At 47.4% G+C, this 26,635-nt stretch overlaps 1 protein-coding gene across 4 annotated transcripts in view; it reads left to right on the forward strand.

Annotated features, from left to right (window-relative positions):
• RXRA (retinoid X receptor alpha) overlaps positions 1 to 26,635 on the forward strand; it is a 206,647-nt gene that overhangs the window by 175,430 nt on the left and 4,582 nt on the right. For all 4 annotated transcript variants that reach the window (XM_019510776.1, XM_019510774.1, XM_019510775.1 and 1 more), the window contains 5 exons: positions 5,201 to 5,370; positions 15,521 to 15,650; positions 20,755 to 20,887; positions 22,141 to 22,232; positions 26,099 to 26,204. In XM_019510776.1, coding sequence (XP_019366321.1) covers positions 5,201 to 5,370; positions 15,521 to 15,650; positions 20,755 to 20,887; positions 22,141 to 22,232; positions 26,099 to 26,204 — 631 coding nt within the window. The remainder of the gene's footprint in view (positions 1 to 5,200; positions 5,371 to 15,520; positions 15,651 to 20,754; positions 20,888 to 22,140; positions 22,233 to 26,098; positions 26,205 to 26,635) is intronic.

A 26,635-nucleotide genomic window follows, 5' to 3' on the forward strand; every position in this document is an offset into this window, starting at 1 on the left:
GGCTTCTTGCCTAGTAACACAGATGATGTTAGAAATTAAGAAAATGAGGTTTTGGAAATGAATTCTACTTGCTGTTCTGGTCTTGGGCTTCTCCTGAACAGGATCTGCTCCTGGTGCAGAGTGCTGGGATAAGAAGCATCCACTAGAGTCTGGAGTGGATGGTGTCACTGGTTTTGTCTTGTTACTTTCTCCAGATGCATGAAGCAACTCTTCCGTGATGGGGAGGGAGGTAACATGTCTGGATCTATGAGTAGAAACAGGGAGAACTGTAGCCGCTGTTTTGCATTGGTGTTAGACCTTTACTTATGGTCAGGGAGAGAAGGGGAGGGAAAGGTGAAGCCCAGGATCAGTTAAGTTGTGGGGTGAAGTTAGGGATAGATGTACACCAATGATACTACGTGTGTGTGTGTGTGTGTGTGTGTGTGTGTGTGTGTGTGATTTACACCAGTGATATTGTGTGTGTGTCTATAGACTGGGGAGGGAATCTATAGACTGGGGATCTGCTATTTGAAACCAACCGGCAACCAAGTCAAAGATCTGCCCAAGCAAAACAGGTTGCACAGTTAAGAGACTCCATGTTTTCTAACCAATGCACACAAGGGAGTGATGTGCTAAGCAGCCATATCTGGTCATCTTTGATACTCCACCCTCAATGCCCAGCTACTAGTCCATAGCAGGGTCAACACGAGCCAGCCTTCAATATGCAGGGCTGGCATTCATGCCACTGGAGCTGTATAATGATACTTTAATGGCTCTGCCACCAGACCCTAGCATAGAAACAGCTATGCAATTGTGGCAGCTCCGAGATGATGGACCAGCAAATTGCATTACTAGGAGTTTCCCGCGGGTTTTTGTTTTTGTGTTGGACCAGAGGTGTTTCAGGAGACTGTGCCAACTCTGCTTCTGCCCAGAGGGTGCTCCTGCCTTGGCTTGCCAGTCTCGCAGGAGTGGTTTTGCCTGGAGAACTTAGCCTGGGGCTGAGTAGACCCATCCGAGTCAGGTCTTCACTGGCCACTAACAGCCACCTGTGGAGCAAACCTTTAGAAATTGTCACATATGAGTTCTGTCCTTCTCTCTCTTCTGCATGTGATGTCTGTGACTGATAACCAGCAAGTCACAGTTTTCTCACTAGCAAATCCTGTTGAAAAGCCACCCCATCTCATCGTGTTCTGCAGGTTCTGCTCTCTCCAGCTCCCTCTCAGTGGGTGTGTCTACATGTGCGTTTATGCCAGCTTAAATTTACTGCACAGTAAGTTACTGCGCAGTAAGCAGGAATAGGCCGGCATCTACATGTGCAGGCATTCAAGCACATTACCACTGTGTGTGGACTGACTTGCAGCTCAAGTTAGTCCCAAGTTAGTCCACACACACAGTTACTGCTCATTAAGGCGTCTACACGTGCTTTACTGCACAGTAACTAATTGGGTGTAAATTTGATACCTGCATGATGCAGGTATCAAATTTACATTCAAGTCAGTGTAAGTCGCTATATTTACCGCACAGCGTGGGTGTGCATGTGTAGATGTGTGCCTGTACTGCACAGCAATTTCAGTTGCTGTGCAGTGAGTGCACAGGTGTAGATGTGCCCAGTGTATGCAACTTCTCAGAATTGAGGGCAGGTTGTTTTGGGCCAGGATCCACAGATTTAAGGTCACAGGTGACCAGAAATGATGCTGTAGAATCGCCTCCTGCATAACACAAGCAGCCCTAAAGTTTCATCCAGCATTTGCTTCATTGTGCCAACAACTTCTGGTGGACGGAGAGATTGGCTTTCACAATGACATCTGATCTTGATGTAGGGACTTTTCCGGGTGAAGCATTTAGCCTAGCCCTTGGTAATGGTTACTTTCAGAGAAAGGACTTTTTCACAGTCTCTTTCTGGACAACTCACTGCCATTGATAAAACCCCATTTGGCAAGAGTTGGCCTTTCTCGTAGGTTTTTAGATTGGGGTTTTGGCTTATGTGGTGTCATTTGGTAACTAGTCTAGCTCACAAAACATGCCCAAAAGACTGTCAGGACAGGAGGCCAGTTCTGTGCTATAGAGCCACAGCTTGATATTATGAGCAGCAAAAAGTTCAAGGTCTCTGACAATTGAGAGAGAGAAAAAAACTCAAGCAGGGATATTGGGAATTTCGTGCTAGCCCATAAAAGAAACCAGGAAAATTTAAGGCAGGCAAGGTCCAGATCCTTAGTGTAGAAGATGGATCTAAGCCATTGGACAACTTCACACTATGTGACACTAATACCCCAGTCAGAGAATCTTGTGCCTTCAGCTATGTAACAGGTGCAGTTCATAATGTTAGATTAGCTTGCAAAATGAACGCCAAGTTTTTATGCAGCACCTTGCATCTTAAAGGATCCTAAAGCTCCTTGGGAAGTACAGTGATAGATAGACGTACCGATGTATACAAAAGAATGACTTCACCCACCACTGAGTTGCAGCCAGGGAGGTGACAGCTACTTAACAATACATAGCAAAGCACACAACTGCTTAAGACAGGAAGTAAAGGATCCATTTGTAAAGTGTCTGCAAGATCTAGTTGTACTAGGATGAATACAAGTCCAGTATGATGGTGGTGTTCCAGCAGGTAATTTCTTAGCATTTGCATTTCCTGTGTTTCTTTGGAGATGGCATTTTTATTATTCTTTTATTTTAGCACTTGTCATGGAGCCAATAGCATTGATCTAAGAAGCCTTATTGTATCACAAACAACCCTGATTTCAGTGGAACAAATCTCTGTATCCTTCCACTTTCCATTAAGGTCACATAACCAGATTCCAGTTCAGCAAAGAGGTGATGCATTAGGGTAATTGTTAATAAGTACTATTTTCTCTGCTTTTACAGAGTACCTTATTACGTCCTGGACAAAGCTGCATTCATTTAGCCAGTTTCTGATGGCAAGGGGTGGAAAGCTCTATTACCCAAGTCCTTCAAAACTAGAATGAACTAGAAGGCAGTGTTGGGAACAGTCCTGTGCAGAGAAGTAGACCCATTAGATGATTAAAACCCGGTCTCTTCCATTTTTATGGTGTAAAGTAGCGGATGCAATTAGTTACATAAATATGCTGCATTTGCATGGTAAAACTGTGTGCACCATATTTCAAAAGCAGATGAGGGCTAATAGTAATAACTAAAGGCCACCTGGGGAACATTTTGAGGGTTCAAAGCATCTCAACTAAATCACAGCCATGCACCTCTGTGAGTTAAGGAAGATGATCCCCGACAGCACAGGATTTGGGAAACCGAGGCAAGGGTTAAGTAACAAGCCCAGGGTTACAAGATAACTCTGTGTCAGACTGAGTATTGGAATATGCAAGGATCCTGCGTCCCAGATCTGAACGCCAGCTGCTAGACAGTGACTTTCTCAAGGGAAGAGGGATCTTTCAGCGAAGTACACGGCATCATGCAGGATCTTGGCATGTCAATGGGGAAAGGTCCGAGAGGGAAAAAACCCAGCTTCTCAGGGGCCTGGGAGGGAGTGTGCAACTAGGATGTGCCCTTCTGTCAGCAAAGCAGGGGGGCATATTCCAGATACGCCATTGGTTTCTGCATGTCTGGTAGGTGCTGCTACATGGCTGGCAATGCCATTGGATCAGAGGCAGGACATATACTCCACCTTCCCCAGGACTCTCTTGGGGAAAAAGCCTTGCCTGTCTGTGGAAGGCCCAGTGGCTGCCTTGGCTCTAATTTTGGGATGACCCACATAACAGGGAAGGCACAGCCACAGACAAGGACTTCTGAAATGCTTTTAGAGGGCTAGCCTCCCTTCCTTTGATACGCAGCAGTCAGTGCTGGAGGCTTTCCCTTTCTGTTACTGTACATGTGACTTTTAGGTTGGACAGTGTATTTTTACAGTCCCTAAGTAGATCTTCTATTCTCTGGCGGTTTCTTTTCCTTTCTAGTTAGCACACCACCGTGGTGGGGGTGAGGGTTTTGCATTTAAATACAAGTTATGACTCACTGTGACATCTGATGGATTTTAAAGCTCGCCACCATAGAGTAGACTTGTGGCTCAATGGAAATGGAGTTCAAGGCGGGTTGTGGATGTACAGCAGGGGGTCACTGCTTGGGTGGAGCTCCTGTCTGGTCTGATAACATGCCTCCAAGGTGAGAAGAGCCCTGGACAACATGGAAAAGGCTTGAGAGCACAGGGAAATTCCCACTGAGTGGGTAGCGAGAGAGAAATCATTGACTTACATGAAAGGAAGGAGGCTGTCTAGGGTTTGGGCACTTGGCTGGGATTCAGGAGATTTGGATTCATGTCCTAGCCACGTGCCAGTGACTTGCTGTGCGACGCTGGACATGACCCTTCAGCTCTTCCTGACTCAGTTGCCCATCTGTATAATGGGTACAACCCTCCCCTTCTCCTAGCCACTGCTTCTCTCATGTGCTTAAACTGGAAACTCTTTGGGGCAAAGCCACTCTTATTAGGGGCACATGTAGCACATGGCACAACAGAGCCGTGATCTCAGCTGAGTCCAGTGTCTATTTTAAGAGCGATAGCAGCAGCCTTACAGCAGCTGCTCCTGTCAGTGGAAATAAAGCAGAGAAGAGCCCCTCTATCACCTTGTTGGTAGTGCATTTCTGACGGTCTCCAAACAAAGTTGGACAATGTGGACACCAGCATCAGACTAACCTCTTCTTTTGACTTTATTTTTTTTACTCTTTGTCCTGCTGTCCAGGAGCCTCCTCGATATTTCCCCCTCCCTCAGCACCCATTCTTTTCTCTCAACCACTTCAGTTGCATCCGATTCCTCCCTTGACTCTCTATACATAGTTCCTTAACATTTTAAGAGGTTTATTTCCAAGGAGGGGGCTTCCCTACAGCTGCCCAGCCTCTGGTGGAGGAGAAATCCAGGATAGAGCTGAAGAAATATCTTTAAGCTTCTGCTTTACACAGAGATGCATGCACAGCCCAGTTTTTTTAATGTGTTCCTCGGTGGGGGAGTCAAGCAGACTGGGTCCCCTCTAGTCTCTCAGGGAGAAGGTTAAAAGTCAAAGGGAACTTGATTGCCTTCCTAGCAGCGTCGTTCATGTTACCCGAGGCCACAAGGGCCAAACCGCCTCTAGATTTTGAGGATTACTAAGCCTTGCAGCTCCCCGGAGACTTCCCAAATCCCAGTGATAAAACCACAGCTCCATTAGTTGGGAACCGCAGCCTGACGTTTTCTCCTCTTCTTTGCATCCATGTCTCCAGCTGTGCAAGAGGAGAGGCAGAGGGGGAAAGATCGCAACGAGAACGAGGTGGAGTCGACAAGCAGCGCCAATGAGGACATGCCCGTGGAGAAGATCTTGGAAGCTGAACTTGCGGTGGAGCCAAAGACAGAGACGTACATCGAAGCAAACATGGGCTTGACCCCCAGCTCGGTAAGGAATACCGCCCCCATTGTAGCCCAATCTGTGTGGGGCCTACATAGCGAATAAGACCCTGAGCACTGCCACTCTGCCCTGCAGAATTTCAATGTGGTGACTCATGTAGATTAGAGGAAAGGACAGCGTGTTGTTGGAGCAGTAGGTCTACAACTCAGAGGTATAACTTCTATTCCCATGCCTGAAATGTTAATGTGCCGTTAAGATGTATTTTCCCCACCTATAACATGGCAACCATCTGCTTCTGTGATTTAAGGAAGGACCCGAGATAAGCCTGCGCAAGCATAGGTAGATTTAGAAGAGTGCATAAAGCATCATTTCTTTTGCAGTAATGCAGTCAGCCATACAACACACCACAATCTAAAACAGTCCTTGACTTGAAGAGGTTACCTTCCAAGTGATCCCAACCCCCCTGCCCCTTTCTGGCTAAATGCAAAACTATCCCAGCTGGAAAATCTGGGTATGAGTTTTCTAATTGCAAAGTTGTGTAGATGCATTGTGAAGGGGGAAGGTGTACTGCTCTAGAGGAAAAGGCAATCGGGAATTGTGGTAGAGGGGATTTCTTTTATGAGACCAACAAGATTTTTGCAAAAAAAATTCTTTAATTGCAAGCTCTTGGGCACAAACACCCTTTATCAGGCATAGGAGAAGACTTGGGTGAAGGTTTGGATTTTAAACCCACTTGTTTTTCTGGAGTGGTTGGACCTTTGTTTGTAGCACCACCAAACCTGCTACATGATAAAGGTTTGGCTCTTTATGAAACCCTGTCACAACAGCAAATATCTAGCGTGTACCCCAAACATGACCTAACATCCTGCTCAAACCCCTTTAATTTTAGAAATAACACTTCCCCCCCTTCTTTATAGGGCATCTAAGGCTTTTGCTCTCATTACGTTTCGTCCTCTGCTCCTCTGGGAATGATTGCTCTCTAAAGGAAGCAGCTGGCTATTTCTTGCAAATTTATAAGGGAAGAACCAGGCTTCTGACTCCACTCCTAGCCCTGCTGTGGGTTATATCCAGGGGAGCACTGGGATGCTGGAGCACTGGAAGTCTCTAATTATAGAAAACCTGGGGGAGGAGAAGGAGTTTGGGGCATTTTACTTCTTGATCTATGCTGCTTGAGTTGCTATCAGTTGGGAATTTTTAGTTTGTGATTTTCCTTATGAACGTTTCCCCTAATATGGGCAAGTCAGCCAGGTGGAATGGCTTGGTAAACCTCCTCCCCCCTCCCAAAAAATAAGTACTTAGCCTGAATGGTTTCTTTTGGGAGTAAGGAGGTGGGCCTTAAAGCATATAAATCCTAAATGCTGGGCAGCTGGCCAGACTATTCAGAGTCTTGTTGCTGTTGGGATGGGGGAGAAGTGGTAGGACTCTTTGCAGTCAGGCTTGTAGGGCTGGTTGTAGCTGATAAAGAGGGTTAATGTTCAATTTGGACAAGAAATGAAAGATCTCTAAAATAATAGACTGCAAGTGTGATATGGTCAACTGCATGCATTCAGAATCCATGTATTTAGCAGGTTGGGGGGGGGGGGGAGCCCATGGTAGCCAGCTTTGCAGCTCATCATGCATTAATAAAGGTTTAGTTTAACTTGTAGGTACCTTCCTTAAGAGACCATATAAGAAATGGCAGGATAAAATGGAGTGGAGGAGAAGAGCTGGGACTGCAGGTAGAACGAAGAAGGCAGAGACCTCAGGAGCGGTGAGAAGTATTGAGGATATAGGAAGAATTGCTTTCTACCAGTACATCTCTATTAGACCCTTTTGCACTAGTCTAACCTTAAAAGAGCACGTTCTTCCATCCCATAATGGAGAGCACAGACTGATCCTTACCTGGGAAACTGGTGTATTCCCCCCCACTTCTGTTTGCTTTATTTTAATTTATTCAGCCCCTTTGGAGAAGAGAGCCTCATGTTTAATCTGGCAGAAAACAAGGTGCAAGATTTCAAGCGAGGGTAGAAAGCCCACTAGACTTGCAGAGCTGCACTCTTGCTGAGCTTTGCCAGTCCTCAGTATTTAGGGCAGGTGAATACCTCTCACGCAGGTGAATAATACCTATCGCACATGACAATGAGCTGCTTGCCCACAGAGTTACAATGAGCAACTTCAGTGCCACTGTGAGCCTGAGGCAGGTTACACTAATGCCTGTAAGTTAAAGATAAAGAGTCTCCTATTTAATGTGCAACACGTTAAGGTCTGCCGAGACTGCAGTGAACTAATTCCTAATATCAAAAGGTGTTGTAGGGCTGAGCCCGTATCTAGTAACAGTGCTTTTTGCAGAAATTCTTGGTCTTTTATTTAAAAACAAGTCCTGTGTGCTGTCACTAACTACATTTTCTCTCCCACTTGTTCATAGTTTCCTTCTGCAATGGGAAGCTGTTGATAAAGTAGTTTTTCCACCTAGAATTGATGGCACAGTTTCTCTAAGCTCCTTTGCTTTGCCTCAGTCTCTTTCTGCGAGAGGTGATGCTGGGCAAATGATCTTCCTATATCTTTGCCCACAGCGTATCTTTGCTTCTAATTGCAAGAAGCACACAGATTATATACTCCAAGCCAGAGTTGCTTAAACTTGCTCCAAACAATGCTAATTTGTCTGGAGCTCAGAGGCAGATAGAGTCGCTCAGGTCTTAAGTTTCAGAGGTGCCCTTGTTAGCTTATTATGCTTGGCAATTCTATACAAGGAGCCAGGTGTCTTTTAATTTGTCTGCGAAGCTGAAAACACACCTGAAATTCATTGACATCTGGGTTCAGACAGATCTGTGTTTCAGGGCCTGGGATAATGCAGTATTAGTCTGCAGCCTGTTTTCCAATGCATGCCTCCCCTTCCCCTCCCCATATGCTCGTAGGTATTTCTCAGAATTAAGCAGTGAATTGAAGATATTTTGGGGGTGGAGCATAGCAAAGGTTTCACAGTGTACAGCAATGCTAGCAGGAAAAAAAATGTAAAGGAAATTGGAGTGGGAGGACTGAGGATGCAATGACTCTCTCCACCTTAAAGAGAAATCCCTACGCTCCCAGCAGGTGCATTGCAATGTGCGCACACTGCTAGGCTGCATAGAAGGGTCCATCCAATATTGCCGTCAGTGGGTCCCAGGCAGGCATTCGATGCGACGTTAAGCAAACAGCAGAGATTTCCGATCGCCATCAAGCAGCGGTTGGCTTCCCCAGAGGGAGGACTTGCAGAGCGGTGCTTTGGCTAGTGTTGGGACCTCGGCTTGGAGGAGCCCGTGACGGCAATCAGGATTAAAAAAATCTTCAGGGGAGTTGTAGCGCGAGTTGCACCGACTTGAAAACAAACCCCAGAGAGCGAGCTAAAATAAATGGCTTCATCTGGCAACGTGTCTCTCCCAGCTTCTCGTAGCAAATTGAAAGCCGGTTGCTGCATAATTCAACACGCATTACTGCGAACAAGGATGTGTAGTGCATCTCAATAGAGGTGGGAGGCTTGTTGAAATGCCCTATTATTGTTGAGCAGCTTCCATCAATGAGGTGACATTTGTAGCAGGTTGAACAGATGTACAAGATCAGTGGCTCAACAGCGATGAGGTCACGAGGATGGAGAGGGAAGAAGTGTGTCTGCCCTTCTTTCAGGCCTCGCTGGAGAGCCGCTGTGATGGAAAGGCAGACAAATTCAGCGCCTAATAGAGAGAGTCAAATCCAAGCTCTTTCCCACTAGCCTGCTATGTTGGGTCCTTGCCCCTGGACCGTAGAGCATCTGCTCTCAGCGCTGCCACTCGCAGCTCTCTGGCACATGGGCATCAAACATGATGGCTGGGACTTCCTTCAAGGTTGTGCCAGATTTGGGCTGAGGATGCCTGGGCCCTTCCCATCGCAGTCCCTGGGACTTGATCTGCTGGCCTGCCAACCGCTCGGGCTGTGACAATCTCCTCCCAGGCCTGTGGGACTGTAGGCTCCAGGGACTCCCCCCATCCTCTGTGAGAGCAGGAAATCTAGGAGGTGGCATATAAGTCTGGCTTTCTAAGCAGATAAAGCACCGGGTCCATGCAATGACACACCCATCCCAAAAGGATCCCCCCACGGAGAAGGATGCTATTGCTCAGGCTGGTTATGAGCATGCTGGAGTGAGACCCAGGGAAGAGCAGAGCTCTGCATAGGAAAATGAGACTGGGTGATGTCTTACCCAGCGACATGTGCCAATTCTTGGAGCATTTTGGCAGTTCCAGTCCTGCTGGGCTAGCAAGGGATTGTCTGTGTGTGGATGGGGGGGTGCATATTGACTGAAGAAGTGGAGCTATTTGAACCCGTCTACCTTATGCTCCGCTTGCCTTTTTTGAACGCAACCAAGTGGAAGCGATCTAACATCGCTGCAGTCGTGCACAGACCTGTCTCTAGCCTGCGCAGACCTGCGTGTTGTGCCGCAGCTCTGAGAGTCAGAGTTTAAATGCTCTCCATTAAAATGCCCACCGGCAGCACAATTGCACCTCGGCGCCGTGGCAGCTGGGGAGCTGCTCGTTGTGACACCGTACATCGAATAAGTTCACGAAGCTCCAGCCTCCACTTCAGACAGGCCTGGTTTCACATAGCCTGTAGTGGAAATTCTCCACGGTGCTGAGCAGCCCTGGCACTGTTGTGGGGACTCTCCTCGCCTTGCAAGGCGCCTGTGGAGAAGAAAGGTAGTTGCCCATCTCTAGGTAGCTGACTGTTCCCTGCAGCCCTGAGATTAGATGCTGGCTTCATTTATTGACCCCAACAATTAAAAATCAGCCAATCGTCCTGGATTATCTGGGACTGAATTCGAAGAATGGGACATCTGTTCCAGATTTCAGCAGCTGTGTCCAAAGTTGGCTCCAGGCAGTGCCCTGATGAAGGCCAGCATGCAAAATCCCCATGGAGACATTGGCTGCAAAACTGATGGTCAAGTTCAGGCCTATTCTCAGCTGCCCACGGTGGATTTGGGATGGTGTCCCAGATTTTGTTGGACGAAAGCTGGTCGCTTTACCTTGAACTGCATAGCAAGTGGAGGCAGGAGGCTGAATTTTGCCTCCACCGATCCACCCCTCTCCCTGCTGTTCTGCCCCGATCAGCAGAGTGGGCCTGAGCCTCGGGCTTCTGCAGCATCAGCATCACCTCGACCTGTAACTGAGAGGCCTCATCCCCATTAGCCCTTAATTGGCATTTGCAGAGAGGGTTTCAGGTCACCGTTTTCTGGAAGATGCCTCCAAGCTCATCTTCTCCAGAAGGATCAGGTGCCGGCGTGTCCTTTTCACGCTGTCACGCTCCAGCACCGTGCCCATTTCATTTGCCGCAGGAAGGATTTGCTTACCGGGTGCCGAGGAGGGTTTCCAAAAGCTCTCAACAGATGCTTTCGTTGGAGGCAGGCAGAGTTTTTCCAGCTCGCGAGGGTGATAATGTTAGCTGCGGCTCATGCTACGGTGATTAAAATTCTGCCCGTAAACACTGTGGCTGTTCCCAGAATGGAGATGTGAGGTATAATTAAAGCACTTGGGAAGGGCTATCACACTGACATGGGCTTGTCTCTCCTCTCCGGCCCTGGCATGGGATGATGGGGACGGCCTCCCAACCTCGTCAGCACTTGTTCTGGTCACCGAGGACGTGACCCCTGGACCCATTAACCCCTGGAGAGGAGGTTTAAACAAAGCCCCGAGTCCACAGTGCTAATCTCTGTGCTCTTAAAGATGGAGCCGTGCCCAGCTGCTTAATTTGCTGCACATCTTCTCCAGAGGGGGGACCTCATTGAGGAAGCCCAGCTCTCAGAAGCAGAACAAAATCAAACAGCCTTTGTTGAGATAGGAAATTCTCGTGAAAAAGCTGTTTTAATGCACGCAGCTTGAAAACGAAGGGTTTCCCTATTGGGTGGTGGGTGGGAGTCTCCTCGAGCACGTAGTCTCCCAGCTGAGTGTGCACATGTGAACTGGAGGGCCGTCTCCGTCATTCCTGCACACGGTGCAGCAGAGCTGGGCTCTTCTCCCAGCTCTGACTTCAACTTGTATCGTGAGGAAGGACCGAGCTGCCAGGCTCTAGGTTTTTTGCAAGCGACTTGTCTTCCCAGTTGTCTGAGTTTTGTGGGGAGTTCAGCTTTGAGAGACATTTTCTTCTCCAGTTGAATAGCCCAGATCTTTGGCCACTGCTGAAATGGTAGCTTTTGCAATCTCCTATTCCCCAGCTGCCATGTACAGCAAGGACCATTTTTCCTTGCCTCACCAGGATGATAAGGCTTGACATTGTTCCTAATGGCATATCTTTTATTAGACCAACTTCAATAGTTGGAAAAGAAAAAATTCTTAGCAAGCTTTTGGGTTTAAAAACCCTTCCTAGTAGCACTTCAGGACTTTGGGTGAAAGGCAGCATAGGCAGGCAGTGCTCACACTGCATCCTGCAGTCTCTGTGGAGCGGGGTTGTTCCTGGTGTTTGGATTCAAGCTCCCTTTCAGCGTGGGAGGTGGGATGATTAGATATGGATCCTGCTAAAACGCAGGAGATCTGCCTCATGACTTGCCCTGCCTCCCCCTGGGCAGCCCTGTACTCTGTTTTCAACCTGACACTTCCAAGGAAGAGTGCCCGTCCTAACAGCGCCTCTCCCTCTGCCTGAAGGAGGGTGTTTGTACCCGAAAGCTCACAAAGAACAACTTTTCCAACTATTTAATCGGTCTAATAAAAGATATCGCGTTTACCCAAATAACCTCGCCTGCCTAAATCCACAAAGCAGAGCACTTCTTTCTGTGGCCCCGGGCCTCCAGGCCACGTTGCCCTGCTACCTGGTTTTCCTCGTGCCCCTTAAAGCAGGGAAAGAGCAAGAAGGACGAAAACTCTTAAGAAATTCCCAGCACCTTTCAACTTGGACTTAAACCCAAGACTGCACCCATCTATCTCTACAAGTAACAGGTGAAAATACTCCGGTGTCTTAACACTTGCCAAGTGCTTGTTATTTTTAAGTACCGAGGATTTATGCTGTTGGCCACCTAGGTGCTAAGTTAACATTTACTTTTATGTGGCTGCAGAATAATCTAGGGTAGGCACTTTTGCGAGCGGCATCGTGGTTTCTTTTAAGAGGCTAAGAGCATGGATGTCTGAGGGTCAAAAGACTGGGATTCCTGTGTGTTACTTGGAAAAAGTTGTGGGGGAGAGTGGATATTTTTCAATATTTTAATTTTAACACTTTTCTCTGCAATGTATCCTTATTTTCAAATGACTAAAGCAGTTTCTGAGTGGAAGAATCAAGATGAAAAACAACACGGAGCTGTTTGGCTTATGGGACCTCAGCGCTGCTTTAGAAACCGCTCTTTCCTTCCTTTCGGCTCCCTTTCTGCTTCCTCACTTTCCCTTTTCCGTCTTGCTCACCGTGTTGGTTTTTTTGTGGTCCTGACTTGTAGACCACATTTCCGAAGGATCCCATCTCTGTAAGTGGCTCCTTTCTGGTCTTAGCTGTTGTGTGGTCATTAAAACGTGATCATTTCCTTCCCGAATTCTCCTCTCAACCCATCTCTCCTCCTAGTCAGGTGGACATACCACACCGAAGCCAGGATCTGGTTATACATCCTTCCCCCATATTCCTGCCCCCGGGGATCAGAAAATGATAATTTTTTCTTTTTTTTGCAATTTCTCAGTTGGTCTTATAAAAGGTATCATTTCTGAACCAAGAGTTCTAGCTTTGTGCACTTCTTCCTGCCCCCAGTACTTTCATAGGTCTGCATCAGTTCCCAGACGCAATGTCTCCTGGGCTTTTGGGATGGCCCATGAAGGTATTATTATGGCCATTCTCTCTTTCAGTGGGAAAGAGGTGACTGCAGGTACTTCAGACACATCCTGAGTGATTTTTATTTTGACAGTGTTAGAGACTCTGCTTGTTGGTCCAGCTTGCTGCATTGCGTGTCTTGTTCCTTCAAGACCTCATCTGTTAGACAGAAACATCCCTGAATGCATCTGGGTCAGTAATAAGTGTGCTGTCTAGATACAGGTTCGAAAAACTGATAATGCACTTGAGGCTGTGAAAAAGGCAGGGAAAGAGACATCTTCCCCCGTGGAGAATACAGACTGTATCAACTCCTAATAGGACCGACTGCAATACCATGAGCTCCCACTGGCTTTAGTGGGATTAATCCTGTAAATTCCTATTCAGCACAAATAAGCATATCACATTTTGCGCCCATGAGACTCGCGCTTTGCTCTGCAAACCATCGTTGCTTTAATGAGGACTAGTCCATAGACAACGCACAGCTCATTGTCAGCAAGGGTGGTAACATTTGCTCATAAATGGACAGTTGGCACAGGTAGTATATCTTCATACACAGGCTTCCCTGGGTTACTATGATTTCCCCATGCAGTCCGAAGGTAAAATAAATTCATATTCTGTGTTCTTATTGTAAATGCTGTTGTAAGGTCCTGGAGGAAAAGAACAGCACTTCCCAGCTTCTGCTTCAAAACGGAGATCTATAATTGTGTGCGCACATGTAGACTCATACATACCCCTTTAGAGATGTGAACTGAAGTTCGTGTGTGTGTGTACACACACACACACACACACACACCCCCCCCCGCCCCCTCGAGATGATAATTCTTTCCTTCTTCCATCAGGGTTGGACTATCTGTAATCACAGACCCACTTGAGCTGTTAGCAGCTCCTTTAAACAGGGATTTTGTCTGTTTAGGCTGCATGTCCTACTGAAGAGCAGATGGTTTTTGTTATTGGGTCGTATTTCAAAGGGAAGGATTTTCCTCCGGTTTTAATGCCCCCATTGTTGTGTTTTATTGAATTACGAGATCCTGGCTCTCAGAACATGTGAACAGCACCCTCCCAGGCAGCAGGAGGCTGGGAGAAAGCGGATTTCCTCCTCCACACACACTCCTCCCTTTCTTTCGTTTTGTTCTGGCTTGGTAAAGGTCCAGATTTGTACCAGCTAGAGGAGCGGTTCTCAATTTTGTTCGTCTCGAAGCCTCCTTCATTGGACTCAGGGCCCCGCTCACAAAATGCCAGCTCTTAGCTTCCACTCGGGTTTTGACTATAGAAAAACAACAGAGCAATTCTTCTGTTGCAAAGAGCTCAAAAAGACCCTGCAGCAGGTCAGAGGGTTGCTGACTTGGGATTCTTAGTTGAATTCTCTGGGTTTATCTTGTGAATCGTGTGTAGGTGATTTCACACCTAACGGTGCTAATATTGCACAGGATTTGAGACCTGAGGCATCTTGGTTGAGGATCACTGGCAGTCAGAAGGGTCTTTTGAGCAGTGCACTGGGCTGGGTCTTAAGGGCACGTTTACACATGCACTTTAATGTGCATTAGTCTATTTGAATGCTCATTAAAGCATCCCGTAAAAAAAGTGCTTTTTACTTAATAAGCATTACAATAAGCGAATGCACATTAAGCGTCACTTAAAAAGCACGCACTTTACTTAAGCCAGGCAAATGCACATTTTCCTAGTAGCTTACGATGGAGGTACTAGATTTAATGCTCATTAACTAAAGCGCATTCATGCACATGTAGACATGCCCTAAGATACTGAGGCTCATTCCCAGCTCTGGTACTACAGACCTGCACTGGGCAAGCAGCTACATCTTTCCCTGCCTTTCTCCTCCCACCTTGTGCTGCCTTTGGTTGTAAGTGCTACAGGGCAAACTCTCCCTAGGACATCTCGTGCGCTGGAGCTAGGTAATCTCAGTACTGTTCAATGCTACTCTGATATGGATCATTATGAGCAGAATGACATGGAGGGACTTTGTCAGCTTTCCCCCATGCTGCCTGAAAAAGTTCACAGAAGCCAGTAAGCTCAGCATCTTAGAGCCTGATGGGCTGGTCCAAGGAGTTGGTGGTTTCTTTGTAGGTGGGTCTAATTAGCCACTTCTCCGTTTCAAGGTCCCTGGGTGATAACACCTCAGCAGCAGAGATGGAACTGATATCTCTGAGGCAACGAGCAATGCATTTACCCTGAGTGCCTGAACCCCTGGCCTCGGTTTGCTTGTGCGGGCACATGCTAAACGTCCCCCCAGCCATGCACCGTGTCTCCTAAGATGCATGTCTAGCCTGGGAAGGTCACGCAAAAGGGGGGCAATGCAAGGTAGTGCATGGAACAATTGATCTTGCTCCTAAGGTTTCTCAGAGAGAGGGGATCCATCCCAGCAGCTTCTCTAAACCTCCTTCTTCATGGTGCCTCCTGCTAAGCACTCTTTTCTTTGCAGCCCAACGACCCGGTAACCAACATATGCCAAGCAGCGGACAAACAGCTCTTCACCTTGGTGGAATGGGCAAAGAGAATCCCCCACTTCTCGGAGCTGCCGCTGGATGACCAGGTCATTTTGCTCAGAGCAGGTGAGTCCTCACTGGGAAAGTATAGGAGGGAGATCTTATCAAGACAGGTCAGGGTAGGTGGTACCTTCTTCTGGCGACGGGTATTAGGTTTCTATCGAGTACAATACAACTAGAAGGTCACCAGTTGCTTCTGAATTATAGCCTCTGATCATTCAGTTGCCAGGTAGAATATTAAAAGCCTCAAGAGACACATCACCAAGCACGGTCCAAAATGTTGAGCCAGCTGCAAATCGGTCCATTTAATCTGTGATGATAGGCAATTGCAGAGGCGACTCTAGCAGAAGTTTGCTGGGCTGTTCAAGTCTGAAGGGACCGTGTAATATCTTCCCCCTTGCTGTGCGACTTGAAAGAGATCGGGTGTGGGATTTTTGTGAAATTTCATGAAATGGCATATTTGGTCATAATGAGAAACAGAAAAGGGGAAAATAGGACCCTTCCTTTCCCACCCACCCAGATGAAAAAATAACAGTCTCTAGGCTCATGCTGAATTTCCTTTTGCTGCAGGGGACCTGTGGATAGGGGTTTCAGGGGATCAAAAGCAGCTAGGTGTGAAAAATGCCTTGTTCTGTTAAGTACGTTTCAGCCCAAATGCTAGAAGCTGTGCACAAAAGAACGGAAAGGGCGAGATTCGAGAAGTGAGAACTTGGATGAATGTGGGCTCGGGTACGAAACTTTGTGAAAGCCGATCAAAGAGTATTCAGCTCGTTCCCCCGGAGTAGTTTGCTTACAAAAGTGGAAGCCCAACTTTTTGCAAGTGCATTGTGTTATTAAAACTGCTTCCTGAAAAGGATGACATTGGAAGAAGACTGCCATTATTCATAGGTCTGCACCGTGCACTTTACTGCTTGGTAAATCAGAAATCAGAGCGCTGGTGTACTGGTGAGGTATAGTGCTCCAGGGGGATGTCTTGGGGTTAAAGCACAAGGCAGGAACTCAGGATACCTGGTGTCCATGTCTGGGATCTTTGTGCAACCTCAGCCACTCTGCACCTCAGTTGCTCATCTGTAAAATGGACATAATGCTTCCTTTGCCTTGCCTATTAAGACTGTAAATTCTCTGTATGTGCACAAACAGTGCCTTGCATAGTGGGCCTCCACTCAGCTAGGGTTTCTAGCAGCCAAAGATGTCTTCAAATAATATCTGGAGAACTGAGTTGGAAATTTTGTATGGTCTTCAAAATGCGGTCGCTAGGAAAGCCAGGGGAATGAAGGCATGGGGTTCTTGCTTAGCTACGCAATGCTCTGAATCCTGGTCACATGGAGTAAAGACTAGGATTAAGCATATAAGCACCGAGGACAAATGTTCTCAGGGGGGCCCAGCTGTGGACCAGGCTTCCAGAGGAGGTGATATGTCCCAGCGCGCAACAGTCTCCGCCAGGAGATGCTGCACTTTTGTCTGCCTCAAAAAATAACCTTTCACCGTAGGGAGAATGACACAATTAATAGTCACAATGCAGAGAAATAGCAGCAAAGCTTTTATCTCCAAGAAGGGAGAAGAGCCAAAGACTCAATGAAGTCGATGAAGGGAGTCGCTATTGATTTTACATGGAAGGCATCCTTTTCTATAGTTATAACAAGGGATGGTTTCCAGAGGTTTTAGCGATCCATTCATTTCTAGCTCTTTTCCGATGCTTTTTCCCCCCTCCCAAAGTATATTTTTGTAGAAAGCCCCCAGTATTAAGCCCCTGATTCCCCCCCCCCGCTGCATTCGTCTTATCTTACTTGGAAAGGATCCGGTCACTATAGACAGGACATTGCTCAGGTTGGGGAAGTCACGTTAGCAATCAGTTTTCACTGTCATGTTTCAGATTTCTTAGGACTTTGAAAACTTCTCAGCAACTCCAAAATATGCACTACTGCAACCCCGGTGCTGCTGTGGACCACACTCAAGCATGTATTTGTTAGTCGTTAGGAGCTCAGAAACTATTCAGACCTGAGCCCCACATCCAGCGGCCAAACCCAGAGAAAGGTGTAAGCACTGTGGAGTAGGCAGAGGCAGGATAATCCAGGTCATTTTGATCCATGATGCACAAACGCAGATGGCCCTTGCACTCTCTAGGGATGCACAGACGTGTCCGCCCCCCTTGTGGCACCCTGCTAAACTCTTGGCGTCCATGACTCCCTACGGCAGCAAGTGCCACGGTTTACTCATGCGTGCAGAGACAGCATTTCCTTCTATCGGTTTTGGATTTCCTCTCTTTTCACTGCAAGTTAATTCTCATTGTCACAGCAAGTCACATGCCTTGTTGGTGGTTATAGCTGTAGTCTGGGAATCAGGACTCCGGGATTGTATTTCTAGCTCCATCGCCTGCTCTTGATTTTGGGCGGATCACATGACCGCTCCTTGTGCTGCTACCGCTGCTGTGATAATAATACTTCCCCTTGTTTTCAGGGGTGTTTGAGGACTTAATAAAGCTGTGTTTGCAAAGCCTTCGATGGAACCAGCAAACAGAATTATTTCTGAAGAGGCAGTCCCCAAGCATCATGCTGGAGAAGTGTTTGGAGTAAAAAAAAACCAACCCCCCCCAAAACAACTAGGCAAATGGGATCAAAATGGGATCTCTGTGCAAATATACCCCAGAGAAGAAGAGTTAAATCCAGGCAAAGAACAACTGTTGTATTGAGTTTAAAAAAAAAAAAGGAGTCATTACTACAGTTTTAGATTCTGTCAAACCAGCCTAATAGGAAGACAACCCAAATATTAGGTCTAAATTCCCTGATGGTGACCCTAACTTTGCTGGTGCGTTGCCTTTTTCAATAAACATGACTCTCTCATTTATTCTGGTGCAATTCAGGAGCAACATCCTCAGGGTTAAAATGCAAGCGCCACCAGATTCAGGTCCATTTGCAGTGGATCTCCTTTCCCTCCCGCCTCCTCTCGATCATCCTGCCCCAGTGCCTGGCGGGGAGCCTTGTCGAGTGTCCGCTCAGATGTGTTGAATTTTGCACGGGCTGCTCCAGGAGGCAAAGCCAAAGCAGGCTGCCAACTCTGTAGCATCTTAGCCATGTTATTTCTGCTACAGCTCTGACCTTTGGCATTGCTGTACCGTACCCTGATGGCATGCTCAAGAGGCTGGTCCTACCGAGGCAGGCCAAGCATTGGGGTCTGGGAAAGACAACATCGGGACTAACACCGCCAGAATCAAAACTCCAAGTGTCTCTATCAAGCGGGGCCTCAGATAACCTCCCTGAAGTCTTTTAACCAGTGGCTTTATCTATTATTGAGTGTAGAGCACGGTCTGTTGAGAACAGCTGCCCATGAAATATTCAAGTATTAAAATTTAGCTAAGAGCGTCAGTTGGATTTGTTCATGCATCCTCTGAGGCAAAATTAAATAGAAGTCAGATCTTTGGAGGAGCAGGAGCGAGACAGGCCCACAGTCAGCCTTGCTTGCGTAATGTTTAATCATTTAAAATCTGTCCTTCTCAGACTTCCTCAAGGGCAAGAAAACCCAACACGTGAAGTCTGCTTTCACGGGAATTTTTTTTGCTACCTTTCTCAAATTTGGGCTTAAAATGGAGATGATTGAAGTGACCAGAGGTGGTCCTGACACTTGAGACAGCAGGCTGGCAAGGGGTCTAAGATGGGGGAAGGAGGTTGTCCTTGGTATTTGAGGCGCGAGGATATTTTAATAGGGCGGAGCGGTTATCAGGAGGAACGGTTGGTGGGTCTGGCGTGAAGGTGCTGACTGCTTTGCTGATAGTTGCCTACGTCCACTTCACAAGTGAAACCAATGTGTGAAACCTTGGTGTCTTTTTTTTTTATTCCCCACAGAGGTTTAGTGGTCTTCAAAGGAAGTGATTCTTACGTAGTTAGGGCATTGGGTTGGAGCTGCAGGGGATTCAATACCCGCCTCTAACACAGGTTTCTTGGGTAAACCAGCCTGGTCTCGGCTTGCTGCTTGTAAAATGGGGGTAATGCTAACCCTTGTTCTTGTTGCAGCCCCCAGGTCCCTCCCTGTAGGCAGTCAGAGAAATGCCCTCTTAGCTGGGGCTAGAAAAGATGGACTTTATTCCCTGCATCCATTTCCAATGGCTCGTTTCCCCATCCGTTGTCTTATCTGCTTAGATCACGTGGTCTGTTGGGCCAGGGAGACGCTCTCGCTGTCTTCATGTCTTCAGGCACACCCCATAAGTGAGTCTCCTATCTTGTTTGGGTCCTGTAGATGCTAAACACTGATAAATCATGATGGAGATTATGTGGATTACCCACAAAGTCTCTCTGTTTGGAAGACTTGTATTCATGCACACATTGGCTGAGATGACAGAGCCATGGCACTTTTTCATGTGCAGTTTGTGCCCTGTGCTTTGAGAGGCCCAGGACTGTCGTAGCTTGAGAGGCACAAGAAAGTGGTCTTGAAGCTGTGTGGGCAACTAGCAAGTACCAGAAGGGGAATGCAGGTCAGGGGTGATATGCGGTGCCATAGCTGTGTAGGGCCTGCGTGCTGGAAGAGGGGAAGTTCTCAGGTTGGCCTTGAGTAGCGTTAGGTCCAGGTCTGGGCCTGCAATTGCAGAGAGTCCAACTGTTGACATGATAAAGCCACCTGGGGGAAGCTCGTTCCCACCTGCCAACATGATTCCTGCAATTCTCCACTCACCTCGAATGGTTAATCCACTTTCTACAGCCAACCCTATATCTTGACCCTTGTTCTTATTGCAGCTGCCAGGTCCCTGCCTATAGGCAGTCAGAGGAATGCCCTCTTAATTGGGGTTGGGAATATCTTATGACCAATTAGAAAAGATGGACTTTATTCCCAGGGTAATTTTTTTGCCATTTCTTGGTTGGTCTAATAAAAGGTATCATCTCTGAACCCTAGAGTTTTTTGCATTTCTTTGGGACTTTATTCCCCGCATACGTTTCCAGTGCCTTGTTTTTCCCAGTGCTGTCCCTTCAGACAAGCAGGAGAAGGGGCTTTTCCAGAGAATATTTGGTGTCTCGCTTGGTGTTTCCTGGGAGAGGCACCCAGGAATGAAGTGGGGAGAGCAGAGCTCAGTTGCAATCCTTCTTCCCTTCTGGCAAGGGATTAGTGTCAGGGATGGGACCTGGCTGATTCATGCAGGACGCGTTGATACTCACCCTTGTCCCTCCTTGTTTCCTGTCTCCAGGCTGGAACGAACTGCTCATCGCCTCCTTCTCCCACCGCTCGATAGCTGTGAAAGACGGGATCCTCCTAGCTACTGGCCTCCACGTCCATCGGAACAGCGCGCACAGCGCAGGGGTCGGTGCCATCTTTGACAGGTGGGTCCAAGGCCTGGGGTGATGAAGATTGGGTGGGGTTGGGGATGGCTGCCCATCTTCACTTGATCTAGCCGTGCTCCTGTTGTATTTCTGTGGTCCCTGAGTGGCTGCTAAAGACGGTTTCTCCAGACCATAAGGCTCCTTGAAGTCTAGATTGTGCATCTAATGGTAGGAGAGACCCAAGACTGGAGCAGCAGTCTACATCTGAAGTGGGGGCGGGGGGGGGGACTCAGCTGGAGGGGATGGAGCTGCAGGCCAGGATTGAGATGCAATAGCCACACTGTGTGTATGGGAACAGGCTTCACTCTGGGCAGTAACTTCAGTGCTTTTCTTCTCAGTACACAGGAACGATCAATTCAGAATAGCTTTGGAGAGGCCCACCCAGTGAAAATCAGTGCATCTTTCCAGGGGTCCTTGGGGGTATAATGTCATGAAGAAACCACTTTTTCTTATTTAATTGAACCAAAATACTATTATTTTCATAATATAAAAGCACCAAAAATTTCCAGCCAGCTCCATGTTCCTGTCCTCAGGGCTTTTTTTTAATGTTGTCCCCCCCGAAAAGTTGTTCCAAAATGAGATTTCCACGCCAAGTGAAATATTACTTTGAACACTTCACTCATTCCGAGGGCCTCATTTACATGGATAATTATTGGAGACAGTTGTGTAGAAAATAAGAGGCTACTAACTATGTTTGCCTCACTGAGTTTGCGAGAGAATCACCCTTGCAACCCGGGTGACATTATTCTTTTCCAGTGAGGTCACAAGCATTGGGATTGTGTCTACCCTGAAAGATTTAATAGAAAAAGTTGGGCAGCAAGTGAAAAACATTTAAACACAAACACCTGCAGTAAGAGCAAAGGGAACAATAAAAATTACTGGCAGAGGAAATTGCTTTTGGATACCTGGCTTTTTATTTTTAGGCCTTCTCCAATGTCACATTCTCCGACAGATCTCTCCAAAACCAGTCTTTATGGCCCCCATTGCATCTCACAGGAATTGTAGAAGCTCCTAATTGTGTAATAATAGCATGGAGGGGAGAACTAAATTCATTTATCACACGGTGAAAATTGACTTCAGCAGAGGTAACATCAGTTTACATTAGCAGAGGGTCTGTCATATGAACTGCAGGTCTCTTCTTCCTGCCCCTGGGGCAGGGGGCTGGACTGGGTGATCTTCTGAGGTCCCTTCCAGCCCTAATGTCTATGAAATCCATGAAATGCTGATCCATTGTGTGCCCGTGTCCTTTGCAGAGTACTGACAGAACTCGTGTCAAAAATGCGGGACATGCAGATGGACAAGACAGAGCTGGGCTGCCTGCGGGCCATCGTTCTCTTCAACCCAGGTATGTTCGCCCCATCCCTCATTTGTGCTCCAGAGCCCTCTTGGCTTGGTGCTGTTAGCTTGGCTCTTTCTTTTATTGGCCGTACGATCCAAGTGCAAATAACTCTAGGCACCAAGCGCAGCGAGAACAGGATGAGCGAGGAGAGTGAGAAGCAAAGTGGAGCTCTGAAGATGGGGATGCCAGCTTTCTGGGCAGTCGCCATCGCATCTGGGGCTGATGGAGGAAGGGAACTAGCCATAACTAGTTTTTCAGGTGCTAAAACAAATGTTGTATTTCCCTTTCAAACAAAGGGGCATAGAGAGGAGCAGGCCACATACAGATGAAATAGCCTTGCAGGAATTCTGCCTAGCTGAAAAAAATCCTCTTGGTGTAAAAATGGGTGGATACCACTTCATCTGGAGGTTACTTCCATCATATTCAGATGCAGAGTTTTTTCCACTTGCATCTGATGGACTGGATTCTCAGCTGATGCTTAATGGGAAGAACTGTATCAACCTCCTTTGACGCTCCCACCCCCACAGGCCAACTTGCTGAAGAGCGAATCATTTAAGGGAAAGCAACACAGTTTTTATACGTCAAAAATGTTCCGTTATCTGCTGAAATCTGTAGCTGGCCTCCATAAAAGCGATGTTTTAAGATGAGGAACCAAATGAGGAAATTTATTATCAGCCTCAGCTGCGAACTCTTCCACAACAGCTGGATAAGGGTATAGGCTATTATCCTGCACTAGTCAGGAGATGGAGTAGACCAGTGGTTCCCGACCTTTTTTGGACAAGGACCCATTTGTAAACACTGACGGCCAGTCCCGATCCAGTGCCTTTGACTCCTGACCCTCACCCCCAGGCCCCAGCCCCCCAGTGTGTGGGGCAGGGGGTGGGTGTATGGGGCAGGGGGAGCCCCAAGCATCCCCTTGCAGGCTGGAGCTCTGCCAGCCTGCAAGGAAAAAGCCACAGCTTCCCACATTTTTCTCCTTTAAAGGAGAATTCATTTTTAAAGTTTGGTCACGGCCCTTTCCCATATTCTTGTGACAAAATTTTGGGTCATGCCCCATGGGTTGAGAAGCACTGGACTAGATGATGTAAAAGGAATTCTCCAGCTGTAACTTCCAGGTTTCAATGCTGACCACCTTACGGACTCCAGAGTGCCTTGAGTTGGGTTACAAGAGGCAGAGACTTTTTTTTTTTGGTTAGATGATTACCCCAGGTTAGACTTGAAAGAGTCTGTCTTGGTGACCTTGAAATATCTGGAAGCCAGTCCTAAAATGTCTTAGCCCAGTGGTTTTCAACTCCTTTTCATTTGCAGTTCAAAAGGCGGTGTGGACCCCTTTGAGTTGAAACTTTATTTTCATAGTCATTTTTCACATGCCCCTTTAGACATAGTGTGTGTACCCCCAGGGGTTCATGGACCACAGGTTGCAAACCACAGCCTTAGCCCAGTGATCAGAGGGACAGTAGGTGACATGAGTCCCACCTCCACTCCCCGTGAACCATCACTGTCATAGTGAGTGGTGGGATTTCCAAGTGTAACCAGCCCTCGACTAGCTTGCTTTTTCCAGCATGGCTGACAGCTTGCTTTTCAGTTTTGTCTTTTTTTTTTTTGGTCATTAATCTTAAGTAACTCATTATTCCTAGTTTGAACCTGACCATGTATGGTGAAAGAGAAAAAGTTTGGCAAGGTTCCCATCGCACATTTTCTCTGGGATGTCAGGCCCCTGGCAGTCCTTTTGTCCTACTGAAAACAGATAAGATGCTCCACCTATTTTGACATGGTCAGGAGACCTAGGGGCTGTGGTCTGGGCTCGGGAAGGAGAACAGCATGGGAAAGTTAAACCCTTACCCAGTCATCCAGAGATCTGCCAAAACACAGACTTTTCTCTTGGCTGTGCTACAGGGGCTCCCGTGGAGGAAAACCACAAACCAGTGGCTTCAATAGAGCTTGAAAGCCTTTGGTAAGACTTTCTAAGTGACCCACACATAGTCCATTTGAGATGTGAAGAGTAGGGAATGATAGGACTTCAGTCAAGCAAACTGAACCTGTAGCTGCTGCCAACAGCCATCTTCAGGGCATTCAGGTACCCGAGCTCTCCCAGAACTCATTAGCAGGGATCCTGGTTTTCTCAGATTAAAAAATAAATAAAAAAATCCCCAATTTTCAGATTTAAAAAAGCAACCCTCAATCCACATTTTTCCATGATTAAAGTGAAACACCACTACATCTACCTCTACATCTAAATATTAGCGGCACTTCATTTTAATCATGGAAAAATGTGGATTTGGTGTTCCTTTTTTTAATCTGAAAATTGGGGATTTTTTAAAATCGGAGAAAATGCAGATCCCTGTTTGTTGCATTGAAGCTGAAAGTACCTGGGAGTCAGGCTCTTGGGAAGGACTGAATAGTTTGGTTAAACATTGAAGGGGGCAGACCCAAATGTGAAATTATTCAGGGCGAGAGGACGGATCAGATTAAGAAATCTTTTGAGTGTAACTGTGCAACTGGGGACATTTGGGCTTTAAGCCTTCTCAAAGCATGGGCAACAGAGGAGCAGCAGGTAAGAGTGGACTCTTTCTCCTGGTGGGAAATCAGTTCAGTGATCTCCATCTTGTGCCCAGATCCTCCTTGCAAGGATACTGATACTGCTACAACCAGTGCCATTTATCCTTTTATGAAGCAGCCTGTAAGAGGTGAAGGATTAAAATGGTCCCAATTCCTTGACTGTCTTTAAACTTCAGGGCTGAGTCTTGTGGCTCAGGGGATTGAGGACTGGGCTGGAGAAAGCATCCCTTGTTGATGGCCAAGTGGTGCCCAGACCAGCTCTGGAGCGGCTGGCGGTTATTGCTGCTTGGGGGTGAGGAGGGGAAAGGTTCTCCGTGCAATGTATTTTGAAGGGGGTGGGGGACAAGCCAGGGTTTAGCTTGCAATGGGCCAAAAATACCAGTTGGCTCCTTACCAGAAGTCTGAGCAGGGAGGCCAGGGACATAATCAGCAGAGACCAAACTCCTGACCCTCGGGCACGGTGGGGTTGATACCAGTGCTGCCCGTCTCTCCTGGGAGCGATGCTGGCACTAACTCCAGAGCTGCCGGGGAGCCGTCTTCCTCACTTTACTGGAGTGCACACTCTCTCGCTCTCTCTTTTTTTCTTTTAAAGAGGATTGTTTGCCGCACGGTAGAAACAGTAGCTGGCCTTGTAGCTTCCCCACCCCCACCTGCTCCCAGGGTGGAAGCAGGCCTAATCGGCTATCGAAATCCATTGGTTGCTGTTTTCCTTCCCTTCCCTGGTTTCCCTGTGGTTTGCTAGGACCTAGGGAGGGTGGGTTTTCCAAGCGGAGGTAGAGTCTCAGCCTTGAAGGGTAATGCTCATTGCAAGAAGGTGGAGTGCAAAGGTGTAAGGGAGACCTCAAGGCAGGCACAACACCACGAATGCAACTTCCTACCTCCCCTGTGCCAGTCCCCAGCTCCACCTTCATGCCAGACTGCAGCCCTGACCTGGAGAGGACCGCGCTAAGGGTGCTGAGAGCACTTCGGTCTCCATTTCTATTCTCTTGCCTGCTGTAGCTGCTAATAGTCTGCCGTCTGGGCTTTGAACAGGAGCATACACCCGCCGAGTCAGCCTGGACTCATTTCAAAGAGGATACCCTACAGCCCTCCTTACTGAGAGCCCTGATATGCTGTTTGGTTATCCAAAAAGAAAGCCAGCATCCAAACTGAGACTCAGGGTCCTGAGCCATTCAGCCCTGTCTGCTAGGCATGTTGGGATAGACCGGGCTGCATCCTGTGCCTCAACAGATATTCCTGGGAGATGCTCATGGCTTTTGCCTTCCTGAAAATGTCCAGGGCTTGCATTCATCTGGGTCTTTATCATGTTTCAGATTCAAAAGGTCTCTCCAACCCCGCCGAGGTGGAGGCCTTACGTGAGAAGGTATATGCGTCGCTAGAGGCATACTGCAAACACAAATACCCTGACCAGCCTGGAAGGTAAGTACTCAAACAGGGGTGGCAGCCCCAAAAAGGGCTGGTCTAGTGTTTTTTTTTCTTCTTCGCTACAAGGAAGGCCCTTTGGCAGTGCTGGTTTTCCAAATGGTGTCCTTCCCTCTGCCAAATAATACCAGTACTATTCATGCAGTACCTTTCTTCTGGGGATTGCAGGCCCTTTGCAAGCCTGAAAGAAGCTTTCTTACAGGTAGTCGTTGCTCATTGCCTTCCATCATAAGCTAAATCACAGGGGTGCTACGTTTCTCCATGGGGAGCACCCAGAGTAGATCCCCTGGCTTTCTTCTGGTTCTCTGCTGCAGCCAGGAGAAACGTACAGCAGCCGGATGAGCACACACAGGGGTATCGTTTCCCTTTTGGAAACCACCAAGAGCAAACCACAGAAAAACAAGACACACACGGAGTTAATTTTCAGT

Source organism: Gavialis gangeticus, unplaced genomic scaffold (assembly GCF_001723915.1).
Source record: "Gavialis gangeticus isolate Ggan-Ray unplaced genomic scaffold, GavGan_comp1, whole genome shotgun sequence".
NCBI lineage: Eukaryota > Metazoa > Chordata > Crocodylia > Gavialidae > Gavialis > Gavialis gangeticus.